We start from the raw sequence: 22,153 nt of genomic DNA on the forward strand, positions 1-22,153 counted from the left end.
TGGGGTGACAATGGAATTGGGTGGGAGGCTGCAATGTGTTTCTGTGTTGCAGAACACGACTTGCAGGCTTAACTTAAAAAAAGCATATAGTGGAAGTTAATGTGATTTAGAGATCATCCATCTCATGTTCTCTGTTCTCTCAAATGCTTCCATTGATGGACTGTTCACTGGAAAGCCAATGACATCTACAACAAACTAGCAACTTATAAACTCAAAATCAAGAGGAGATACCAACATGGTACTATCTTCAGAAGTTCTAGAAGTTTGTATTTTGCACAAATGGTTTATCAAGCTCTTCCCATACCAGCTCCATTCCCAGGTTTAAATGAAAGGTAATGAAAACACATTAATCTTAATACACTTTGCTGGGAAAATTTTCCAAATGCAGGACCCTCGGAGTGCTGAAGCTGGAGAGGAGGAGGCGGCTGAGCTCCACGGCGGGGAATGCCGCAAGGCAGAGAGAATGTTCAGGTAAGGTGTAAAATAATGGGCCAATTTGCACAAAGTTGTAACTGTGCCCATCTGGAGCGTTGTGGCTGTGGGGAGGACAGTGTGTCTGTGTCAGCAGTTGCTGTCCGGGGACTCTCAGGAGAGCGCAAGAGTCTTCGTGCAGGTGTTTGCTGCTGCCGGGGTCCGATTGCAGGGAAAGGGTCTCACTTTGTGTGGGCTTGTCTGGGAGAAGCCGTACAGAGAGTAGAAGGGCGACTGGGTGTGAACGGGTGAAATCTGGTAGAAAGGTATTTTGTAAGTCATTAACAACAGAGATTCTCAGAGTATTTAGGTTTACAAATTACACTGTTGTAAAGTTGTATTTCACCAAGTTTCCTTGACATTTCTGTCAAAGACCTGACCATTATACTCAGTTCTGCATGACAGAACTTATACCATTTAGAGCAGTTAAAAAATATTTGGACAGAGAAATGCTTACATTTCAGCACAAAATTTCTAGCATAGGAAATCCTACAAGTGAATTGAGGGAAGAGATGATACATAGTCATCTTTACATGGATGTCTATGTTTTATTCTAACTTATAAATGATATTGATGCAAAATTTCACAGATTGTGAAATAAAAGAGGCAACATTTCCACAAGAAGTTGCTTATGTTGGATTAAAATGCCTAGGTTTTATTCATTTTACACAAAATAAATACTCGAAGCTTGAAAGGTTGTTTTGTTTTAATTTAATTCTGCGGAACAGCGGCAAACAAAGTAATTTCTCTAGGGATGGTCCCGTGCAATGTGGTACTCGATTGCACAGTCGTTCTCCACGAGAACAACGCTTGGAGCTTCCTGCACCAGGAGTGGTACTTGGATCACATTTCTCCCTATTCAAGTTCTGTTTCAATCAATATGTTTTCATGGCCCCAGTGTTTTCAGTTACCCTCTTTCAACTCAATGACTTTAGATGCTTTAGGTTTCTGAAACTGTTTAGGTACAAACTAGATGTAAAGATTATAGGCTGTTTATTTTAAACAGATAAAATCAATCCTTAAGTGTGAGACCCTGGGATGTGTAACATGCAAAAGCCATGAACGTTAAAATAATGTTTATAAATCATAAGTATGTTATTTGCCTTCCGTATTGACTGAAAGTCAGTTCTTTAAAAAAATCAAATCAAAGCTTATTTATGTCTTGGACTTCTAAGTATTTTAAATCACTTTCAGAAATTTATTTTAATAAAAATGTTCTGATTAGTATTTGATCTCAGATGATAATTTATCTCCTTTTGTAGGGTTTGTTTGGTTTTAACTAGTTCAATTGAGAGGAAAAATGTGAACTGGACCGTGGCAGTAGGAATGGAATACTACTACAAAAAATGAAGAAAATACTGAGTGTAATTGCATTTCTGTACTTTGGAAAATTATATAATGAGGGCTAATATTATATTAGATTACATCAAACTACCTGACTTTCTCAACTGCTGTAGTTTATATAACATACATAGTACATAGGGGGGTGCTAAGCATCCCAAAAGCACACCTCAAGTTTGTAGGATACTCTTACCTGAAAACGTAATTTGATATTCAGCATCTTTGGTTTTCTGAGTGTATTCTTCACAACTATTTTGTTTTCGAAGAAATGGTCACACACTTTTCGGTGTCCTAAATTACACTAAAACTCCAGGTGGAAGCCGCAGACTTAGATCCAGTATCCTAGAGCCACCAGCTGATGCTGAAACAATGAACACGAGACTGGACTGTGTTCAGGAATTACTCCAGGATGAGCAGCTCTTTTTTGGTCTTCAAGCAGGTAGTAGTTTATTTTTAATACATTATATTATATTTATTTTCAAACATTTTTTCTAATCTGTGAAAGTATGCAATGTGACTCAATATGTTGGGGTTTTTTTGTGATTTGTCAGGTGACACATAGTGGAATTAATCTTTATTATGATAGTGATATTTTTCTCAAGTATTTTGCTAAGAAAAGTGATTTTCTCAGATAAAATGGGTAGTAGTCAGCCAACAGCTTTTTCAAGGAATTTGCGTTTGTCTCTACCTCTGTGCCCGGGCGTGCGCTGTGTTGGAAGTACACAAGCTGTCCTGGGTCATCGGCGGGAGCAACGAGAGGAGGTGGTCTGGGTCAGGTGTCCACGAGTTGTATTCCATCCCATTCACGACAGCCTGGATATAAAAGGTGGAGACAGAAGGACTCTCTCTCTCTCTCTCTCTCTCCTGCCGGGTCTTCCGCTGCTTCGCTTCGCTGCTGCTTTGTCTCGGCTGCTTTTCTGCCGTCCCTGCGAGCTGCGGCCTCGTGACAGGCTGACTCTAGTCCCGGCTGGCTGCGGGGTCCTGCCGGCGTAGCTGCTGACAGTTGCAAGACTGGTTCTATAATATTTGTTCTGCATTATTTTTCTCTATGTTTATTTAGTAGCATTAGTAAAACGTTTTCAAATTTTCCAGCTCTTTTCTCTCTGTCCTCCTTTTCCTTTCCTCTCAAAATTGCCTGTCCTTAGTGAAAAGGGGGAGGAGGGGGAGGGAAAAAGGGAAGGGGGAAGAGGGCTGAGAAAAATACGTCTGCCGCGGTTTTTGATTGTCTCCCCACGATCAAACCACGACACAATTATATGTAATGTACACATTAAAACCAAATAAAGGCATCACTGATGTTATACCTATTGTCTATGGATATTTTTTCCTGTTGCTTCATAAAACATAGTGGTCCAGACAAACTAAAAAAAAACCAAAAAACCAAACCAAACAAACAATAGCAGAATATGAGTTAGTCCACCTGAAGATGGATCGTGTAATCTTAATCTTTATCACAAGAGATGTATGATTCAATCAAACTAAAAGAATATTGCTGAATTGATATATGTCCACCTGTAAAATACTCACTACATGTTTAAGTATAGTCTGTATAGTTATGACAAAATAATTTAGATAGCAGCTATTTTTAACCTGTTTTTTCCCCGGTAAATAATGTGTGAAGATAGAATGAAAGAAAAAGATTAGCATAAGTTTCACTAAGTATTTGTGTGCATTAAAAAAAAAAAAAAGATTTTATTACAATTTCCATTCAATTTCTGATCTGTTTACTTTCATTTTACAGTTATCTTAAAATTCCTGGATACAGAACAACTACTTTACCTTTTGGTACAAGTTCCATAGCAGGATATGGTATGTTTTGAAATACACCTTAGACGATCAGTTACCTGACTATATATAAATTTGATATCTATGCATGATATGATAGGAAAAAGACATGGAGTAATATTATCATAGTGTGAGAGTATATCTTATTTTACAGCAGTAGGAGATTCTTGTAGGAGAACGTTAGAAAAATTTGAGTTTGCTTCAATATCACATTTACCTTAATTTATACAAACTGACTTCAAAAATGTTCAGTTTTTCATCACTCCCCACCTTTATTCTTTGTAAGTGTAGATCTTATTTGGCAGTACTAGGGCGAAAGAGGAATTTTCTTCACATCAGCATAAAAGGAAAAAGTGTTAACAGACATTTAGTCTCTAATTTTTGGAGATTAATAAAAGTTTTAGTAGCCAAAAGAAAAATAAGCATCTTTCTTACTAGAAATTAAATAATTTCTTAGCTTTTATGTAATACAAATCAGTAGAAATCAGTCTTTATTGTCTGAAAGATTATGTTGAAAAAGGTTCTTAAGAAGCACTCTTGACCTTGCTCAGCTGTGCTTATAATACAGATAAAACTGTATTTGATTACTAAGTCAATTGTGTAAACATACAAAGTCAGAAATGAGACTTGGCTGTTAGTTTCCAATAGCCAGACGTTGTGTGAGCTAAGTGCAGGTTTTTCATGCAGGCGTTCAGTGTTCTCTCTGAACAGCACCTGACAGAAAACAATACATGTCCTTGCAGAGCAGAAGCCGCACCAAGTGAGACAGGAGCGTTCTCATCAGCAGAGAACCTCAGCTCCGAGCACACAGGGACACAGCCGGGTTATCAATAATGTCTGGAAGCCCCTTCTGCGAGCAGTTCTCACCTTGACCTGTGCTTTTCTGTTAACCTTTGAATGCAAGGAATAAGTAATGTAGTGAAGAATTGATTCCTGTGAAGTTTTCTCAGGGTCCTGTCTTACGAATTAAAAGAGTGCCCTGCTCTTATCTTTTACCTTAAATCACACGTCTTACAAGGTGGACCAAAATGAAATGCAGACAAAAGCCTTTATTCATAAAAGCATAAATAGACAATAAAACTATAAATGCTTATAACAGCATAGTTTAGTCGAAAGACAAGCAATACTTGATCTGTTTATGTTAAGGCTTCAGCAGAAAGGCATTTTATCCCTCAGCCACGGTTTCAGTCTGTGAGCGCCCTGTGCCTCGTGTTGCAGCCATTGGAGCCTCAGGAACTGGTGAACAGGGAAGGCTCCATCACAGAGCACCTGGGAGAATTACTGAATGTTCCTTCAGATTCACGTTCCTTACAAACCCCTCTTTCCTCCTTAGTATCTACAGAGAATTTCCCCTTCGAAGTCTTTTAGGAGCTGAAGACAGAGATAATCTTTGCCTTGAAAATCACTCTGTAATGTTTTAAACCAGGAGATAGTTGTGATTAACTAAACTGAAGTTTCTCTTCCTTCAGTATACCAGTGTTTCTTCTTCACTAGTTTGTAAACAGAAATTGCTGGAGGGTATAAAAACTCTCTTCCCTCCTAGTGACTATTAATGCATTTCAAAGAAAGGTTTTTTCATCAGACCTTGCTTTGTATATTAATCTGTACATTAACACATGCATTACAAACATCAAAACAGGATAAATACGTGTAGCTTACTCCTGGATCTTGGTTGAGACCAGACACAGCAGTAACCACTGTGAGCCTGAGGTCACTGAACCTCAGCTTTTTTTCTACTAGGCATATTGTAACCGTTCGATTGTAAGTTACATTTGCCTGCTGTACTTGAATAGGGTATTTCTGCCAATGCGTTTGAGGCTTCTGCTTGCCTGTGTTTGCGCTGGTGTGCCAGCATCATAGGGACTTACAACTTTTTCTTCTTGCGTGCTGACTTACCTGCTTGGTAAATTACTTGTCTAATGCCAGTTAAAGGAATCAGGTACAGGCTCCAGCAAGACTGTAATAAATGCAGAAAAATCTCTTTAATGACATATCCAGAAAGCTGAATGTTTATTGCTCCCAGCTTTCATTGCAGAGATCTGTAACATGAAGGAAAGATCAGGTGTACGACTAAAACTGGCTGGATGTCTTCGTGTATACACGGGACCGTGTACACCAAACTTTTAACTGCGCTGTTTTCAATCTTAACTGGCTGCAATATAGCAGAGCATATAATTCATGCAACAGACATGTTAATTCAAGTCCTGACTTGCTTTTATTACCCTATTCCATATATTCCACTCCCACTCTCCATAAAAATTTTCACTGCAGAATGTTCCCCCGGCTGTCACGTCCTGCCCAGAGGTGTGGGGGGGGAGGTGACTCAGATTCGTGGTTCCCTTAGTTAGAAAAGAGTATATGGGATACTCAAGGACCATAAACAAAAAAAACCCAAACACCTTTTATTTTGCAGCTTGGCCCAATTAGCAGACGAATCGGCAGCAGCAGGAAGATTTATGCTACTTAAGCCAAATTGGTGAACAGTTTAACAGCAAAAGGATTTACACAAAAGAGTTTTGTGGCTGCAAGCCTTATGTTATACCACTCATAGAGGGAGAGGCAAAGAAATAGGGATATAGGAAAGGAATAGAGAACAAAGGGCAGAAAGCCCGTGAGGATCTGGCCGTCGCGGCCCCAGCGCGGCCGGCAGGACTTGCAGTCCGGACCAGGGATGTGTGGCCCCCGCAGGCCCGGCTGAGCTGCCGGGTTTGTAGTTCGGGAAGTCTGGGCGGTGACAAAAAGGGAAAAGTCCTGAGACATCTCGAAGGGTCTCGGCTTTTCCCTTTGTGCTGCGCTGGGCCGATCAGCAGCCGGAGCTCCTGCCCTCCGGCACGTCCCCGTCCTGTGTCAGCCGCGGCCTTTGGCTGCGGCTCCTCGGCTTGTGTTGGGGTGTAAATCGCGATTCACCTTCTCCTGGGTGCCCCATCTGCTGCTACTGGACACAGTGTCTGAGACGGGATTCTTTTCGGTCTGACAGTGACTCATCACTGCGGGCTGGACTGTTGTTGCCATAACCTTTGAGACACAATTCTCGTGAGTCTCTGGCACAGGCAGCAGATGGTGCTTGTCTGAAAAGCCCCCAGTTTCAATCACTACAAGGGTTCGTGGCTTGTTCAACATGAACATTCTCTCATCCTAAGGAGGACTGTCAACTGACAATCTTGTTGAGATGTGTTGCTTGAAAAATCATGTCATCGGTGAAATCAAGTACTTCCTCTTACGTAATCTGCATATACAAGCAAATGAAAGATATCTGGACAAAACAATATCCTTAAAAGACCCTCTCGTCCCAGTCATTCTGGACGGGGCTCTGAGCAGCCTGATCTAGTTGAAGGTGTCCCTGCTCATTGCAGGGGGGTGGACTAGATGGCCTTTAAATGTCCCTTCCAACTCAAACCAGCCTATGATCTATGAAGGATCGCTAGGAGCTGGATCAACTTCCAATGTTCGGTGGAAATGAGGACCACCTGTTCTGGATTACTTGGTCACCCATCTTAAGAACAAATTCAGTAGATTCTGTGCCTGAAGAAGTTCCAGACATGTGATAAATGGTTTCCTTTTCTCACAGGGAGAAGGTGCTGGTATTTTTGGTTTAAATTAATTTCCAGGAAATACAAAAGTTAAACTAGATCCACTGACATGGCACTTAAATCTGTAGGACTTAAAGACTATAGCACAAAAACACAGTCAGCCACTTCTCTGAATCCTTATGCTTTGCATATCAGAGTGACTGTGGACAAATTAATTTCAGATGCTGTAAAGGATAGGCTGCATTTTAGTTATCAACTATGGCTGTATTCATTCATTTTCTCCCTTTGAACCTGAAATGCAGCATGTACAAAGGTCCACTTTCAAGGCTGGTTCAGTTATAATTCCTGTAAGAACTATGTAAAAATTAGGTAGTTTTTTAATGCAGTCGCATATCAAGTTGTCAAAGTGAGCTTATGAAGTATTTTAGCAATTTTCATTAGAAGTATAAATCTATTACAGTTAACAGTATGAGTTCTGCTAGTTCTTAAGTACTTTTTTTAAACAGGTAGATATACAAACACTTCCAATATTTGTAAAATTTTTCAACAGGTTAAAACCGCTGAATCAAAAATAACTAATTTAATCTACCTGAAGCATACTCTTGAACTTGTGGAACCTCTAAAAGTAAGCTATCTCTGTCATTTTTTAGAATAGAGACCATTTTGTCCTTAATGTTATACAGTGCAGTTTGTTAAATGTCATAGATTATAGAATATCTCAAGTTGGAAGGGACAGATAGGGATCATTGGGTCAACAAAAAAAATTACTTTGTATCTTGCAGAACACAATACTGCCAATGTAGTTTGTTGTCTTAAGCCAATTGGAAGTATGCATTTGAATCTAACACTCTTAAGAACTGAAATCCTGTCATAACAAACAATTAACTGAAACTCCTGCTCAGATTCTCTAAGCTGCTTATGCAACCACTAATAAGCATCAGAGAATCTAAAAGCTTTCAGTCTTTTAAAAGGGCTACAAAAAGAAGTAACCGTTCATGTCTGCATTCTAATCTTAAACAGGCTGCATTAAGAAGCTGTAACACGTCGCTGCTAAAGGTTTATTACAATTCTCTTGAAGATACAAGGTATTTGTCGTAATACTTTAGCTAGTATGTTAGAAATTCTAATTTTAAGAATGTCTGTAAGATTAAAGATGTTGAAGCTTTGCTTATTTGTAGTTACAGGTATAGCTTAATGATTTTGCCTAAAAGCAGATTTTAATTGTCAACATTCCAATTTTCAACTAACAAATAAATACAGGGGGAAAAAGCAAAAAAAGAAGGTTAGCTATGATACTGCAATTGCTGATGAACTGCACTCAATTAGAAATAATTCTTAAAAGACAGAAGTAGTGGTTTCCTGGAGTCCCCATAATAATGCAAAAATCAACGGTTGGCTGTGTATTTGAGAAAGAGCTTATATCTCCAAAGATTTGAATTATATCTTTGGTGAGACGTAAATATAGTCATACTTAATTCTGAGACAAAAACAGACGTGAAATTTAGTGTTTAGTGTAACAGTAGATAATTTGCTTCAGTTATTTGTAATACTCTTATTTGTAATTTGGGGATGATATTGCAAATACAAATTGTAAAATATTGTGTAGCTAATTAGCAATACAACTAATCTTGCAGGTTTGGAATAGTACTTGAAAAGATTACAACTGTAATTAATGATGATACAAGGTACACAAAAGGATGTCTGAGTATGAGGACCCAGAAATGCTATGCTGTGAAGCCTAACATAATGAATTCCTTGACATAGCTCATAGAACATACACAGAAATTGTCGATGACATAGCAGGTATTTCTAAACCAAGTTTTTTATTTATTTAGAGTTCAAAGTGCATTGCACCTGGCATATAGAAGCCATGTAATCATATGATTGTAACCTTTTCCTATGTAAAAGGTGTTTAGTATTAGCGTAAACTGATTGTCATTTATAATTAATTGAAGTACTTTTGAGATACATATTGAGATTCTCCTTTTGTAGATAAAACTTCAGTTTTATTTTAATGAAGTTGAACAACTATATTGTAATTCCTGTATTTAAAACCGAGTTGTACAAAAAAGTTAAAGTAATGTAGCCGAGTTATTCCAACTAAAACATTCTGTGTAAAACATATAAATCTTCGTTTTAGCTTTCTGAATTGAAATATCTGAATGAGTTCTTTGTTCTTTGTATTTTAAGCAGTCTTGATCTATCTGTGGACTACTTTTTAGCCAAGCTATTAAGAGTTGGAAAATACAAACAAAAGGAATTTTAGCATAATGTCTTTTTCTGTGCATTAGGAACCTTCCTGTTTATCATTAAGTCAAAACAGAAGGAAAAAAATCATCTGGAATGGACATATATATATATATATTTTTTTTTTTAGAATAAAGTGTAGATTTCTAGCTAAAGGACCATCATCTTAGTTTACTATATAATTGGAAACTTCATAGAGCATCAGAAACTTTAGCATCTGTCTCATGTTGTGAGCTTCCTGTTTTCTTCTAGTCTGACATTCTACATAGTGAAAAGTACAGACGCTATTGTTTTTTATTTCCTAAACCTTCCAAAATTTGGTAGCTGCTAGGATTCCAGAACATGTGAACAGATGTGTTCACCTTAACCGTTTTCACTGTAGCGCACACGCTTGCAGAAGGGATTCTTCTTTCTTTTCCACTTTACTGGATTAAACTCTAAGGGACTCCAAGACTGAAATACTGATGTCATCTACGTGGACTTCTGTAAGGCCTTTGATATGGTCCTCCATAACATCCTTATCACTAAATTCGAGAGAGATGGGTTTGACTTATGGACTAAAGAATGAGAGATGGATATGAGATGGGTAAGGAATTGGCTGGGTGGTCGCATCCAAAGAGTTACAGTCAATGGCTCGATGTACAGGTGGAATCTAGTAATGAGTGGTGTCCCTCAAGGGTCCGTGCTAGGACCCTCCTCAGTGACACAGATAGTGGGACCGAGTGCACCCTCGGCAAGTCTGCAGGCGGCACCCAGCTGAGCGGCGCCGTTGATTTGCCGGGGGGAAGAGGTGACACCCCGAGGGACCCTGGCAGGCTGGAGGAGCGGAGCTGTGTGAACCTCTTGAAGTCCAACAAGGCCAAGTGTGCGGCTCTGCACTCAGGGCAGTCCCTGGTGTCAGCGTAGGCTGGGGGATGCGTGGATTGCAGAGAAGGACTCTGGAATACTTGTGGACAAAAAATTGGACATGAGCCGGCAATGTGTGCTCGCGGCCCAGAAAGCCAAGTGTCCTGGCCTACATCAAAAGAAGTGTGGCCTGCGGGTTGAGGGAAGAGGTTCTCCCGCTCTGTTCTGCTTTGGTGAGACCCTGCCTGAGCACTGTGTCCAGCTGTGGGGTCCGCAGCACAAGACAGACAAGGGCTTAGGGCAGTGAGCAGCAGGGAAACACCACTAACTCGCTCCATCCTTTCTTCTCAGAGGAGTACCACACTATGATCATCTTTGCAGTATTCAAAATTCCTGTGATTTAACAGGACAAATTCTTCTGTCACCCGACAGTTTTCCACATATGGTATCTTCTCAGCCAGGAACAAGATGGATTTAAGGAGGGGTTTGCAAATGTAAAGCATTACCTGCAGTGTGTGGAAAGAAGATCCCTCAGAGTCATGAACTAGTTGAAAACTGAGAGTCCCCAGTCTACAGTTGGTATTTTGTCTGCTAATTAGACAGTGACGCTAAGTGCTTGAGCAAACTTTCCATAGTTAGGCCCACCTGGGAGTTGTTTGAATGCATGAACCGTCTTTCAAGAACACATGAATTTATCTGATTCTCCACTGGAATTTTTCTCCCAATAACTTTATGCCACCAGATCTGTTGCATTGATATGTTACTTAAATAATTCCCTGAAGACCCACCTCTACGGCCTTTTATCATGTTACTTACCTGACAGATTCGATGCCTGTAAATCCCAGTAACAGTGTGCATCTTTGTGCAACACAAACATATATGTGTAATTTGGGTCAAATCTTTATTTGGTTTATGTAGGTATGATAACACAACTTGCAGAAAAGTACAACCTACCAATGAAAACAAGCTTCAGCTCTGCTCGTGGGTTTTTTATCCAGATGAGTGTTGATTGTTCTGCATTACCCAACGGCCAACTTCCTTCAGAATTCACAAAGGTATCGGTACTAGATTTGTTTTTTCGTAATATGTTTGTATACTTAATGTATAATACATTAAAAAAGCACACTTTATACAGTAACTTAAGCAACAAAATAATTTCAGTGACGATATCTAGAAGTAAATGAAGGTATAACTGATAATTTTATAGCTGCCGTATTTGTAGTTAATATGGTCAGAAATGTGCAATTACATGCAGTTATGTTGTGTGTAGATATGAAGTTGTATACCTTGCTGATAACTGCACTCTATTGTAGGCTTTTTTCATAAAAATTTATATGGGAAAAATGAAACCAGGTGGTGTTTCTTCCACTCCTGCGCCCCCGCCCCCATATTGTTACCAGTTTGCTTTTTAGAAACTGTTTCTGATAATATGGCAAGTTCTTATTGTTGGTTTGAATTCCCTGTAGATCACTAAAATGAAAAACACATACAGCTTCACTTCAGCAGATTTAATAAAAATGAATGAAAGATGTCAGGAGTCCCTGAGAGAAATCTATCACATGACCTACTTGTAAGACCATTTAAAACTATTTAATATTTGCTAACTACATTTACTTTGTCCAATTAACAGCTAATTGCACATTTTCTTAAAGCTGTCTTTCTGTTAAGTTATGGCTATTTACAGAAATAATCCAAAGCGACACCGATCCAGCATTCTTCTTGAGTTAAAAAAACCTCATAAAGCGTGTATTGTGTTAAACATGACTACAAATATATAGGCATTTATTAATAAGGGTGGCCTTAATATTTACTAAATTTTTATGGGTGAATTACCTACACAAAATGACACAATGCATTGATTTTGTAATGCCGACTTGTTACTTTTAATCCACTCCTTGCATTTCCAGTAGAACTGTCTATATCTGTGTTTTGTCCTTGCCGCGTGTCAGGTTGCTCTGCTGCCTATTTCAGAAGACTCACTAAGTGTAATGTTGCATGTAAATTTTATGGAAATTCCTTCTAGAAACTATGTGGGGTTTTTATTAATGTGAAGACCTAGGGGAATTAAGAGTTGCATTTGATGTATTAATAAAACATATGTGATTCCATAGCTATATTTTTAGTTCATTCTCTCGTGAAGCTTTCTTATGAGCTGTTGCCATGTGAGCTATGTGTCCTGTGTCTGATAGCAGAATTTGACCTGAGATGACGGTATAAGATTTGAATTTGCTTCAGGTAAATTTATACATTTGCTTGCATCTGGCAGAGGTGATTGCATTTTATGGGTAACCTCCTATGCTGATGTACGGAGTACGAACATTATTAGCTTGCTTTATTTCTCCAAGTTGTGTAAAGTGACAGTATGTACTGTGCAACAACAAAATCAGCGTCTCATTTCAGAATAGTGTGTAAACTACTGAACGAGATCTATGAGCACATTCATTGCCTGTACAAGCTGTCTGACATTGTGTCCATGCTGGATATGCTGCTCTCGTTTGCCCACGCCTGCACTCTGTTTGATTATGGTAAGTTTCTTCATTGATTATGTCATGGGCCAGATAAAGACCCTCCTGTTGGAGAATATCCAGGCTGTTTGGTCTGGTTCTCCAATTGGTAAGCCCACATGACTTCTTTTTTTGGGTCTCCGTAGGCTTTAGGTGAGTGTCTCTGGTCTATCATTGCCAGTTTTGTGCTGATCTTCTTTCTGTCTCCATTCATTGAAATTACATCCTGCCATTTAGCTGCTGCAAGTCTTCACAGCCAGTCTTTTCAAGATAGCCAGTTTAAGCGTATTCTATTCAAAAGCAAGAAGTCTTTGAACACTCTGAATTTACAGTTCTGTTCTGAAAGGGCACAAGTTAATATAAGCGGATCAACATTATGTAAATACCATAAAACAAAATGTGGCTACTGTTGTTTATCCACTTCAATTTCTGTAGCATTTTTAGACAATTTTGGAAGTAGAATCTTCTAAGGAATCCAGGATCTTGTACTTACCTGCATATTGCTCATTCTGCACATTGTCTTCAATTAATGCTGACCTGAGATACTTATCTGCAGTACAGTATGGTGTAGATAATAAATCAGGTCTGGAAGCCGTCTCACAGATTGGTGATTAAGAGTGTACCGTATTAGTAATCTTTGGCAGCACGTTTATTGTTTTCTATTTAAAAATATTTATGAAGCTGAATGATTTGTCTTGTAGAATAAGATTCTATTTAAATAGTAACCAGTAGTTTTCAGTCTTCTGTTGCTGACAGAGGTCACTGCAAGGTTTTGGGTCTGACACTGGAAAGTTATGGGGCCCTTTCTGCGTATCTGGAAGCCTCCTCAGTGTGTCTATAGGAGAAGCACAGTGGTATTGCCTTAATTCTTTGGAGCACATTAACCCAGTCTGGCACATTATGTTAGACTGATAGTGAGCGTCCTTGAAGTGTGGCTGCCAGGCTGCGTGTGTGCTCGTCATCCAAAAGAACAGATGATCTTGAGCATACATCAGTGATACAGAAAAAGAGAAATGTACTTGCAGCCAAGCAGAATTAATAGATAAATAATCAACTACTTCAAATAAAAGTAATACTAAATACTACAAGGTTCTATCACTAAAATTATGAAAGTAAAACAAATATTTGTAATGTCTAACAGACTCATCCCTATACTCAGGAGTTCCTCATGATTTTTACCTTAAATATAAAGGTAAGGCTTGTAGCACAGGAGAAAGACCTTAGTAGGCTGACCCTAACTCTAGAATGAAACTACTTAGCAGTGGAGAATAAAATTTATCTGCTTTGTGTTTGTGAGTCCAGTCTCCAGCAACTGCAAGTTCTTCAGGAATTGCTGTCAAAAACATGAGTTTAACAGGAATAAAGGAGACTGTGAAGTCTTTTGACAGGTTTACTTTTCTATTCAATACAAGTAACAAGCCTCAAAGTCTGATTAAGCCAATATAATATTGTTTTGGGGAAACTAAGATTCCTTGGGATTAGTAATTCAATGGCTACAGAAATGTAAATTAATCCTAGTGTTTATTCTCACTTTTGCATCCCTTTAGACTGACACACAGCTTCAGGCGCATGATTTTGTAAGGTTTTATTGACAAGCTTCTTTAATCGTGGTATCTATATAGCAATTTTTTCTTAAAAAGTAATGACTGAACATAATCTTATGAAACTTTATAGAACAAGAACAAGATGCATTCTCTACAATGCAGGAAGACCGAGTGTAAATCTGATTTGGTGTTTTATTGTCGGTTTTGGTTTTGTTTGTTTCTTTGTTTTTTCCCCACTGGCATATTCAGGGAAATTGGCATTTGCCACACTGGTGTGAGAAAACTAATATTTTACTTGTTTTGTAGGTTCGTATGTCCCAGCAGAGTATTGTTCTTTTCGAATTGCAGAGCAAATTTTTACCAGAATAGGTATGGATGATGATATAGAAACAAATTCTTCAACATTCATGAAGGAAATGAAAGAGGTATTAAACATAGCTAATCCAGGATCCAAGGCTCATTTTTACTGTTAAGCTAATAGAAATTGTACTAGTGTGTGTATATATATATATTTTTCCACTGAAAGAGTGTACTTTGAATAGTAGTCCAAAATTTACCTTTCATCTGTTACCTTGATGGTAAACCCTAGAGAACGAGGCACATCTTAAATGAAAAGGTATCCGAATATGAATAAAAATCAGTGCTCTGTTGGACAGGAGTTTCAATGTTTTGTTATGTCTTAGACCTTAAATGATTATTCGTAGGAGCCCAAGCCCTCTCGATTCCCTCTCCCAAACCGATATGATTTTGAGGGAAAATGATACGTTCAGTGGAAGAGAGTGCTGTAGTGTGAGTCTTTGCTTGATTAGAATTGATAGCTATTTGAAAGCTGTGAAAAGGTAAAATTTGTGGATGTGACAAGATTTTTTCAAATTTCTGCGTTTCATCTGAATAACACGAAGTATTCCTATTAGCAGTAGTATGCCTATTAGGGATTTTTTAACGAGCATTTATAGGAATGATAACACATTAAATATTTTCCTAGATAACATATATCATACAAAACGCTAATGACAAATCACTTATCATCATGGACGAACTTGGCAGAGGTACCAGTGCTGAAGAAGGTATTGGCATTTGCTATGCTGCCTGTGAATATCTGTTGAATTTAAAGGTAATTCTGTTTTGAAAAAAACCCCCCACAAAACAAACCTTTTAATTATTTTCTCATACTGAAAGTAAATATAATTTTTTCTCGTAATTTACCTTGAGTTTTGTACAGATTTCTTGCCCAAATATGATTTTTTTTCATACCTGGTGAAAAGTAAGAATTATGGTGATGAAAAAATGCTGACAGAAACTGTGCTTCTGTTCACTGGCTGCTGTGGTTTAACCCCGGTGGGCAGCCAAGCCCCACGCAGCCACTCGCTCGCTCCCCCACAGTGGCTGCGGGACAGAATTGGAAGGGTAAAAGTGTGAAAACACGTGAGCTCAGATAAAGACAGTTATACGTAAAGCAAAGCTGTGCGTGCGAGCAACGCAAAACGGGGGTTCCATCCACTGCTCCCCATCGCAGGCGGGTGTTCAGCTGTCCCCAGGTCAGCAGGACTTCAGCACACGTCACGGTGACGTGGGAGGACAAACACCCTGACTCTGAACGCCCCTCCTTTCTCCATCCTCCCCGCAGCTTTTGTTGCTGCATCGTGTCGCGTGATGTCCCCTGGGCCGGTGGGGTCAGCTGTCCCGGCTGTGTCCCCTCCCAGCCCCTGTGCACCCCCAGCCTGCCCTGGCGGGGCAGCAGCAGGACCAGAAAAGGCCTTGACGCTGCTCAGCCACAGCTAAAACACGGGTGTGTCACCAACACAAATCCAAAACGTGGCACCGTACAAGCTGCTGTGAAGAAAGCTGGCGCTGTCTCGGCCAAAACCAGTGCGGCGGTCACCGTCTCCCTCCAGCTGGCTTGCAAGCTTGCATCTCTGTCTAGGAAGAGAACAACCCAGTCCTGGCTGTGCTCAGTACAGCTTTGGATGCTTGAATGTCAAAGGTGAACCTCTGTACCCGGCTGCTACCTTTCCAAAAGACTGCTAGCTCTGCACAACTTCGGAACTGGTCACAGAGGTGAGAGGCTTGTTCAGAAGAGTGGGAGATGGTTTCAGCTGGGTCGGAAGTTTCACCTCTGTTCGTAGTCGTGCGATCAGCCTCAGGCTGGCGTCAGCTTTTTGAAATGAGTGTGTAGGTGTTTTGTTTCTCTCCAGAGTTTATCCAGAGTACTTCTGTGGTTTGGTTTGAAACGCTCAGATATTTTCTGTGGCTTGTACTTTTGGCAAAACATTCCTTGGGAGTATTAAGGCAACCATTTGACAATCATTCTATTTAACCCTAGTCAAATTTTGTAAGCATCATGGATTTCCTGTTACTTCTGATATTCTTTAACTTCTATTGAGGAAGGAGTGGGAAAATCCCCACTTGGAAAAGATATCCTTGCCAGCGATAGAACTCATGGCTTAAAGATTTTAATTTGCTTTAGTAATTTAAAGACAAATTTTCAATGTTTTTGAGGAAAACCTGGACATCTGTGAGATAATTTAATTTTTCTTATTTATTGTAATTTATTCTAGGATCATTTCCAAAATAAATTTTATTTCTTGTTTCCTTATTTAGGCATTTACATTGTTTGCTACACATTTTTTGGAACTGTGTCATATAGATGCTTTATATCCCAATGTGGAAAATTACCACTTTGAAGTGCAACATGTCAGAAGCAATGCTGGAAATAAAGAGAAAATTGCTTACACTTACACACTCTCTAAAGGCTGTACGGAGGAAAAGAACTATGGTAATGGATTCTACTAAGACTTAAACTTAGTAAAGATTGTAAAAGATACTATTTCAGTTATTAGACATCTAACAATATTTTTCTGCTAACAGATTTCTGCTGAGTTTGTGTCTCTCTCGTAGGGGAACAACTGCAGATCTGTAGGATGTTCCAAATTACTTGAATGTTTTAAGTAACCATGTAGTGAAATAGTAGTTTGAGGTAAAAGGAAGAACTTAGATGAAATTTCATAGTAAAAAAAAAAATTAGTGATGTCATTAGCTACTTGATTCACCTCTGTTTGAATGAGATGAGTTGTTCTGAGCACACAGTACTTGGGTAAAGCTCTGGAGAAACTAAATGCTGTGAATGCTGAGGTTTGTGTTACAAAGAACTCATGATGTGTCTGCCATAAGTAGTGATTTATCAGTTAAATAGCAGCTTGGCCCTTTTTGATTAGCAAAAAGGAATCGTGTTTCTTGAAAAAAGGGCAGGAATTTTACTGCATCAGCCTAAGGCTATTTTGGAAGGTTCCACTAAAGCATCAGTGTGCTCCGGAAAGTGGCTTTACTTCTCTTTTAACTTCAGAATAAATAACACTGAAGACTGTAGAGATTGACAGATTATGGGTCAATAAAGAAAGGAGTGAGTGACAGTAAGGTGTAACTACATGTTTTAAAGAGTTACAGAGATCCTGTTTTTCAAACACCAGATTCTGAAGTGGGATCCTTGATTTAGGTGACATTTAATCAACGGGAAATTAGCAAAATGTGACTTTGTGCAAAGTAGTGATAACTGAAGACTGCAAATTATTCCAGCCAAACTTCAATTAACTGGATTTAAAATGCTTCCTTATCAGAATTTCAGAATAAGTTCCTTTACCTTTGGCAGCACAAGCTCAATTTCAGATGCTACAACACCACTCAGAAAAATCCTGTGTTTAGAGAGTGTTCTCAGAGAACTGGAGACCTTTGGTAACTCAGTGTTGGCGTCTTGGCTCTACCTTACGTGAGCAAAGCTCCATTCGAAGAAAGCGTGCAATGGCTCTTCTTGACCCTTTTTGGTTTTTAACCCTACAGTATTAAAGCACCTGATGCAGCACAGAATTTCCTCAGAACAGCCAGGACCACAGGCAAATGAAATGTAAAAAAAAATCATGTTAGGGCAGAAAAAATATTTTACATCTCTTTCTTACCCTGAGTATCTGGCAGTTTGGGTACTCGCAGCAGAGTAGAAGTTGGAACATGACATCCATATCCACTGGATGTCTGGATTTAATGGAGAGCGTATTTAGCACAACCTCAGTATTTTCTCACCTGCCAGATTAAAAAAACAAAAAACAAGCAAACAAAACCCCCCACAAATCAACAAAAACCAAATGGAGAAAGCTGTTAACACCACTGTGCCGTTTTTAACCTTTTCCCTTTTTTTCCTTTAATCCCTGATGTGTTTCATTTTGCCCAGTTACAGTATTACCAGCAGTAACTTTATGTGGGAGTGTATCTTAGAAGTAGCAAATTAGACATTTTATTTTGTAACTCTCAGAACCATATAGTTTACTCTTGAAAAAGAAGACAAAGAAAAAACATATAATAAAATTATTTTAATAAAAATGAAAACTTCATCCTTTAGAAAGCAGGCTAGGTTAATTCTGGCAAACACTGGAATGCAAAAAATTTAAAAAATTTCCTGATTTGTATTTTATATGTTTAGGATTAAAAGCTGCCGAAGTTTCCTCCCTACCATCATCTGTAATTTTGGATGCAAAGGAAATCACGAATCATATCGCAAAACAAATTTTGGTATGTAGTAGAAAATTACAATACTGTAATTTGCCATTTTTATAAAACTCAAATAAGTTTTCAGTTCCTGAAAGGATAAAGGATAAGCAGTGCCTATGGTTTTATGAAAATAGATGGGTATTTCCAGAACCCGTTATAAAAGATTACACTGAAGGTCACCGTTAGGCGACAATACAAAGCAGTCCTTAGGGTTAAGGAGTATTGGGATGTGATGTTGGTGTACAAACCAAGAATCAGGAGATCAGAAATAGCCTTGAAAATAGCTAATACTAGTATTTTAATAATAGGACATCACCGATTTCATGTTTTAATACATGCGTATGTTTGTAAGAACAGCACAGGCAGAAGAGCACTCCCGAGATGATGAAACAGAGAGCTGTGTACCAGTTAGCGATGAGACTGGTTCAGACCGCCAGGAATTCTCGACTGGATCCAGAGAGTTTGCGTATGTATTTGAAAGGCTTAAAGAAAAAGTACGAAGCCAGTTGTCCTGCACCTGGACAAAATGATGAGCAATGGTAATGTGTAACATAGGCTGTTGCTCCAACTTTTATGACTGCAAGATGATTTTATTTTTTCCATAGTATTAGAAAACACTGCTTTTCATATGTTACTAAATTATTATCCTCAGTACTGAAAGGCCATCTCCTTCATGCTTTTTCCCCAAAACATACCTGAGATAAGCATTTACTTTGTATGAGGAACACAGTTCTTTTTGATAATGAACTATATCCCTTTCATTATTTTAGAGACAAAAGAGTTGTATAACATTTAGCATTTTCTGTGTGATATCTCTGGTGTTATAGCTCTTACATCTGATACGAAAGATCTTGCCTAACAAAAAGCAGCCTTTGAAACAGATGGTCCCCTTGCCTTGCACGGGCGAGCTCTCGTGCTGCCGCTTTGTAACTGTAGCGGGAGCTACTGGCCAGCAAAAGAAAGCTTTATTTTTACGGCCAATCAAATATAAGTTAGGAAAACCAATCGGAATGTATAAGTTCTTATATATGCCTAGGTCTCCAAAACTGTTACTAAGACGAGACCTATGAAAACAATTGAAAGCAATCGTAACATTCAAACGGGGGAAAGTGAGATTCAAGATAAAAGAGCCGAGATTTTAATTGGCAATGATTCAAACTGACAAGCAAAGCCAAATAGCTCGGGAAATATTGGATCAAGTATTTGCAGGGGTATGGGCTTCGGCAGTTCCTGGTAAATCAAAGAATGCAGAACCAGTGAAAATCAATTTGAAAGCTGGAGCTGGACCAGTCAGAACTAGACAATATCCTCTGAAATTAGAGGATAGAGAAGGGGTAAAAGAAATGACCGGTAACTTTTTGCAGTTTAGGCTGCTGATAGAATGTGAGTCAGAAGCGAACACTTCAGTCCGGCCTGTAAAGAAACCAGACAGTAAAAGCTATAGGTTAGTGCAAGATTGGAGAGCAATAAACAAAATTACCGCAGATTGACACCCGGTAGTAGCTAACCCTTACACATTGTTAGATAAATGGCGAGATAATCACAAATGGTCTACTGTGTTGGATTTCAAAGATGCCTTTTTCTGTCTTGCATTAGCCAAAGAGAGTCAGAAGCTTTTTGCTTTTGAGTGGGAAAATCCCTTTAAGTGGGAGAAAGACCCAATTAACCTGGGTCGTGTCACCCCGGGGATTCAGGAGCAGCCCTGTGATTTTCGGAAACCAGTTAGCACGAGAACGTGACGCCTGGGAAGCTCTTCCGGGCAATGGGACTTTGTTGTCTCCTTATAGGCACAAAACCCAAAGAGGGTTGTGTGCAATGGACTGTAAGCTGACTGATTTTCTGCGATTAAGTGAGCATCGGGTTTCCCAACAGAAGGCCCGGCTGATGCGGCACCGAGTGACTTATCTGGGATTGGAGATCTCCGGAGGACGGCGAGAGCTGGGGACAGAGCGGAAAGAACCTGCTTGCCGGACGCCGGAACCGGCGACGGTAAAAGGGCTGCGGACGTTTCTCGAAAGGACAGGTTGGTGCGGGCTTTGGATTTCTAATGATGGACTCTCAGTGAAGCCTTTGTACGAACTGTTAAAAGAAAACAGCTCCGAGTTGAATTGGACGGGAGAAGCCGGGAGGGCTTTTTCGCAACTGAAAAAGGAACTGGCGAGGGCTCCGGCCCTGGGCCTCCCAGGTGTCACCAAACCATTTTGGTTGCACTCACACGAAAGGCAAAGTATTGCTTTGGGTGTTCCGGCGCAGCGGTTAAGGTCTCCTGAGCGAGCCGTGGTCTGCTTCCCTAAGCAACCAGACGAAGCGAGCAAAGGCTGGCCTGGCTGTCTTTGAGCCGTGGCAGCTGTCGCGCTCGACGTGCGGGAAGCTCGTAAGCTCACTGTGGGACAGCAAATGACTGTATTAGCGTCCCCTGAAATACCAGGCCGTGTGGGTGGAACAAGATGATGGAAATATTGCTACTACTGACATTGTCAATCCGGCTTCTCTCCTCAGTGGATCTGTTTCGGAGCCTGTGGTGTCCGATTGCTCGGAAACAACAGAAGCTGTTTACTCCAGCGGACCGGATCTAAAGGAGCAGCCGGCCACTGGAGGATGCTGAAGGCTCCTGGTTCACCGTCGGAAGCAGCTCTGCGTAAAGCGAGGAGTACGTCAAGCCGGGTATGCGGTGACAACTACCCACAAGGTAATCGAAACTAAACCTTTACCTGCAGAGACTTCTGCCCAGAAAGCTGCGCTCACACGAGCTTTAGAATTACCCAAAGAGAAGAAGGTTAATATTTTCACTGTTTCAAAGTATGTTTTTAGAATGGTGCGTGCCATTTGAAAAGAACAAAGTTGATTATCAGCAGAAGGAAGACAGATTAAATATGATGCTCCAATTGTTGGAAGCTGTGCCGTTACTAGAAAAGTTGCCATCGTGCGTTGCAAAGGGCATCGAAAGGGAGCAGTGATCAGGAAATTGGAAATAAATGGGCAGATCACAGATTATACTGCTAGACAAGCAGTGTCACGGCCCCCCCTGCCCTGCCTGGCCTCGCTGGCTTTTCTGTTGTTCTGTGGCGGTCCTTCTCCCGCCCTTCCTAACTGCTTTCCCCTCCCTCCCCCAGCCAGCCATCCCCTCTTTCTTTTCTCTCTTCCTGGGTGTTTTTTTCTTTCTGCGTATCTCCCTCCAGCGGCCCAGCACCGTTGGTTTGGTTTGTTTTTTTCCGCTCCGGCGCCGTCCCGCTCTCTGTGCCTCTTTCCCCTGGCTGTCATTCTGTGGTGCTCCTCGTGTCTGTGTTTTTGCAATTCCTCCGTCTCTATCCTGCAGCCCATGCTATTGTCCCGCTCCCTGTCGTCGTTT

The 22,153-nt window shown here is 39.9% G+C and overlaps 1 protein-coding gene across 1 annotated transcript; it reads left to right on the top strand.

Annotated features, from left to right (window-relative positions):
- The first annotated feature begins 382 nt into the window (after positions 1 to 382).
- LOC135990446 (mutS protein homolog 4-like) lies at positions 383 to 19,347 on the top strand. The gene is given in 15 exon segments (XM_065638137.1): positions 383 to 471; positions 2,079 to 2,251; positions 3,554 to 3,621; positions 7,678 to 7,752; positions 8,148 to 8,212; positions 8,762 to 8,871; positions 8,874 to 8,930; positions 11,139 to 11,275; positions 11,687 to 11,790; positions 12,621 to 12,745; positions 14,575 to 14,693; positions 15,254 to 15,382; positions 16,870 to 17,044; positions 18,737 to 18,825; positions 19,162 to 19,347. Coding segments are annotated over 15 exon segments (1,701 nt in total).
- Positions 19,348 to 22,153: the final 2,806 nt, after the last annotated feature.

This window comes from Caloenas nicobarica, chromosome 6, assembly GCF_036013445.1.
Source record: "Caloenas nicobarica isolate bCalNic1 chromosome 6, bCalNic1.hap1, whole genome shotgun sequence".
Classification (NCBI taxonomy): Eukaryota; Metazoa; Chordata; class Aves; order Columbiformes; family Columbidae; genus Caloenas; species Caloenas nicobarica.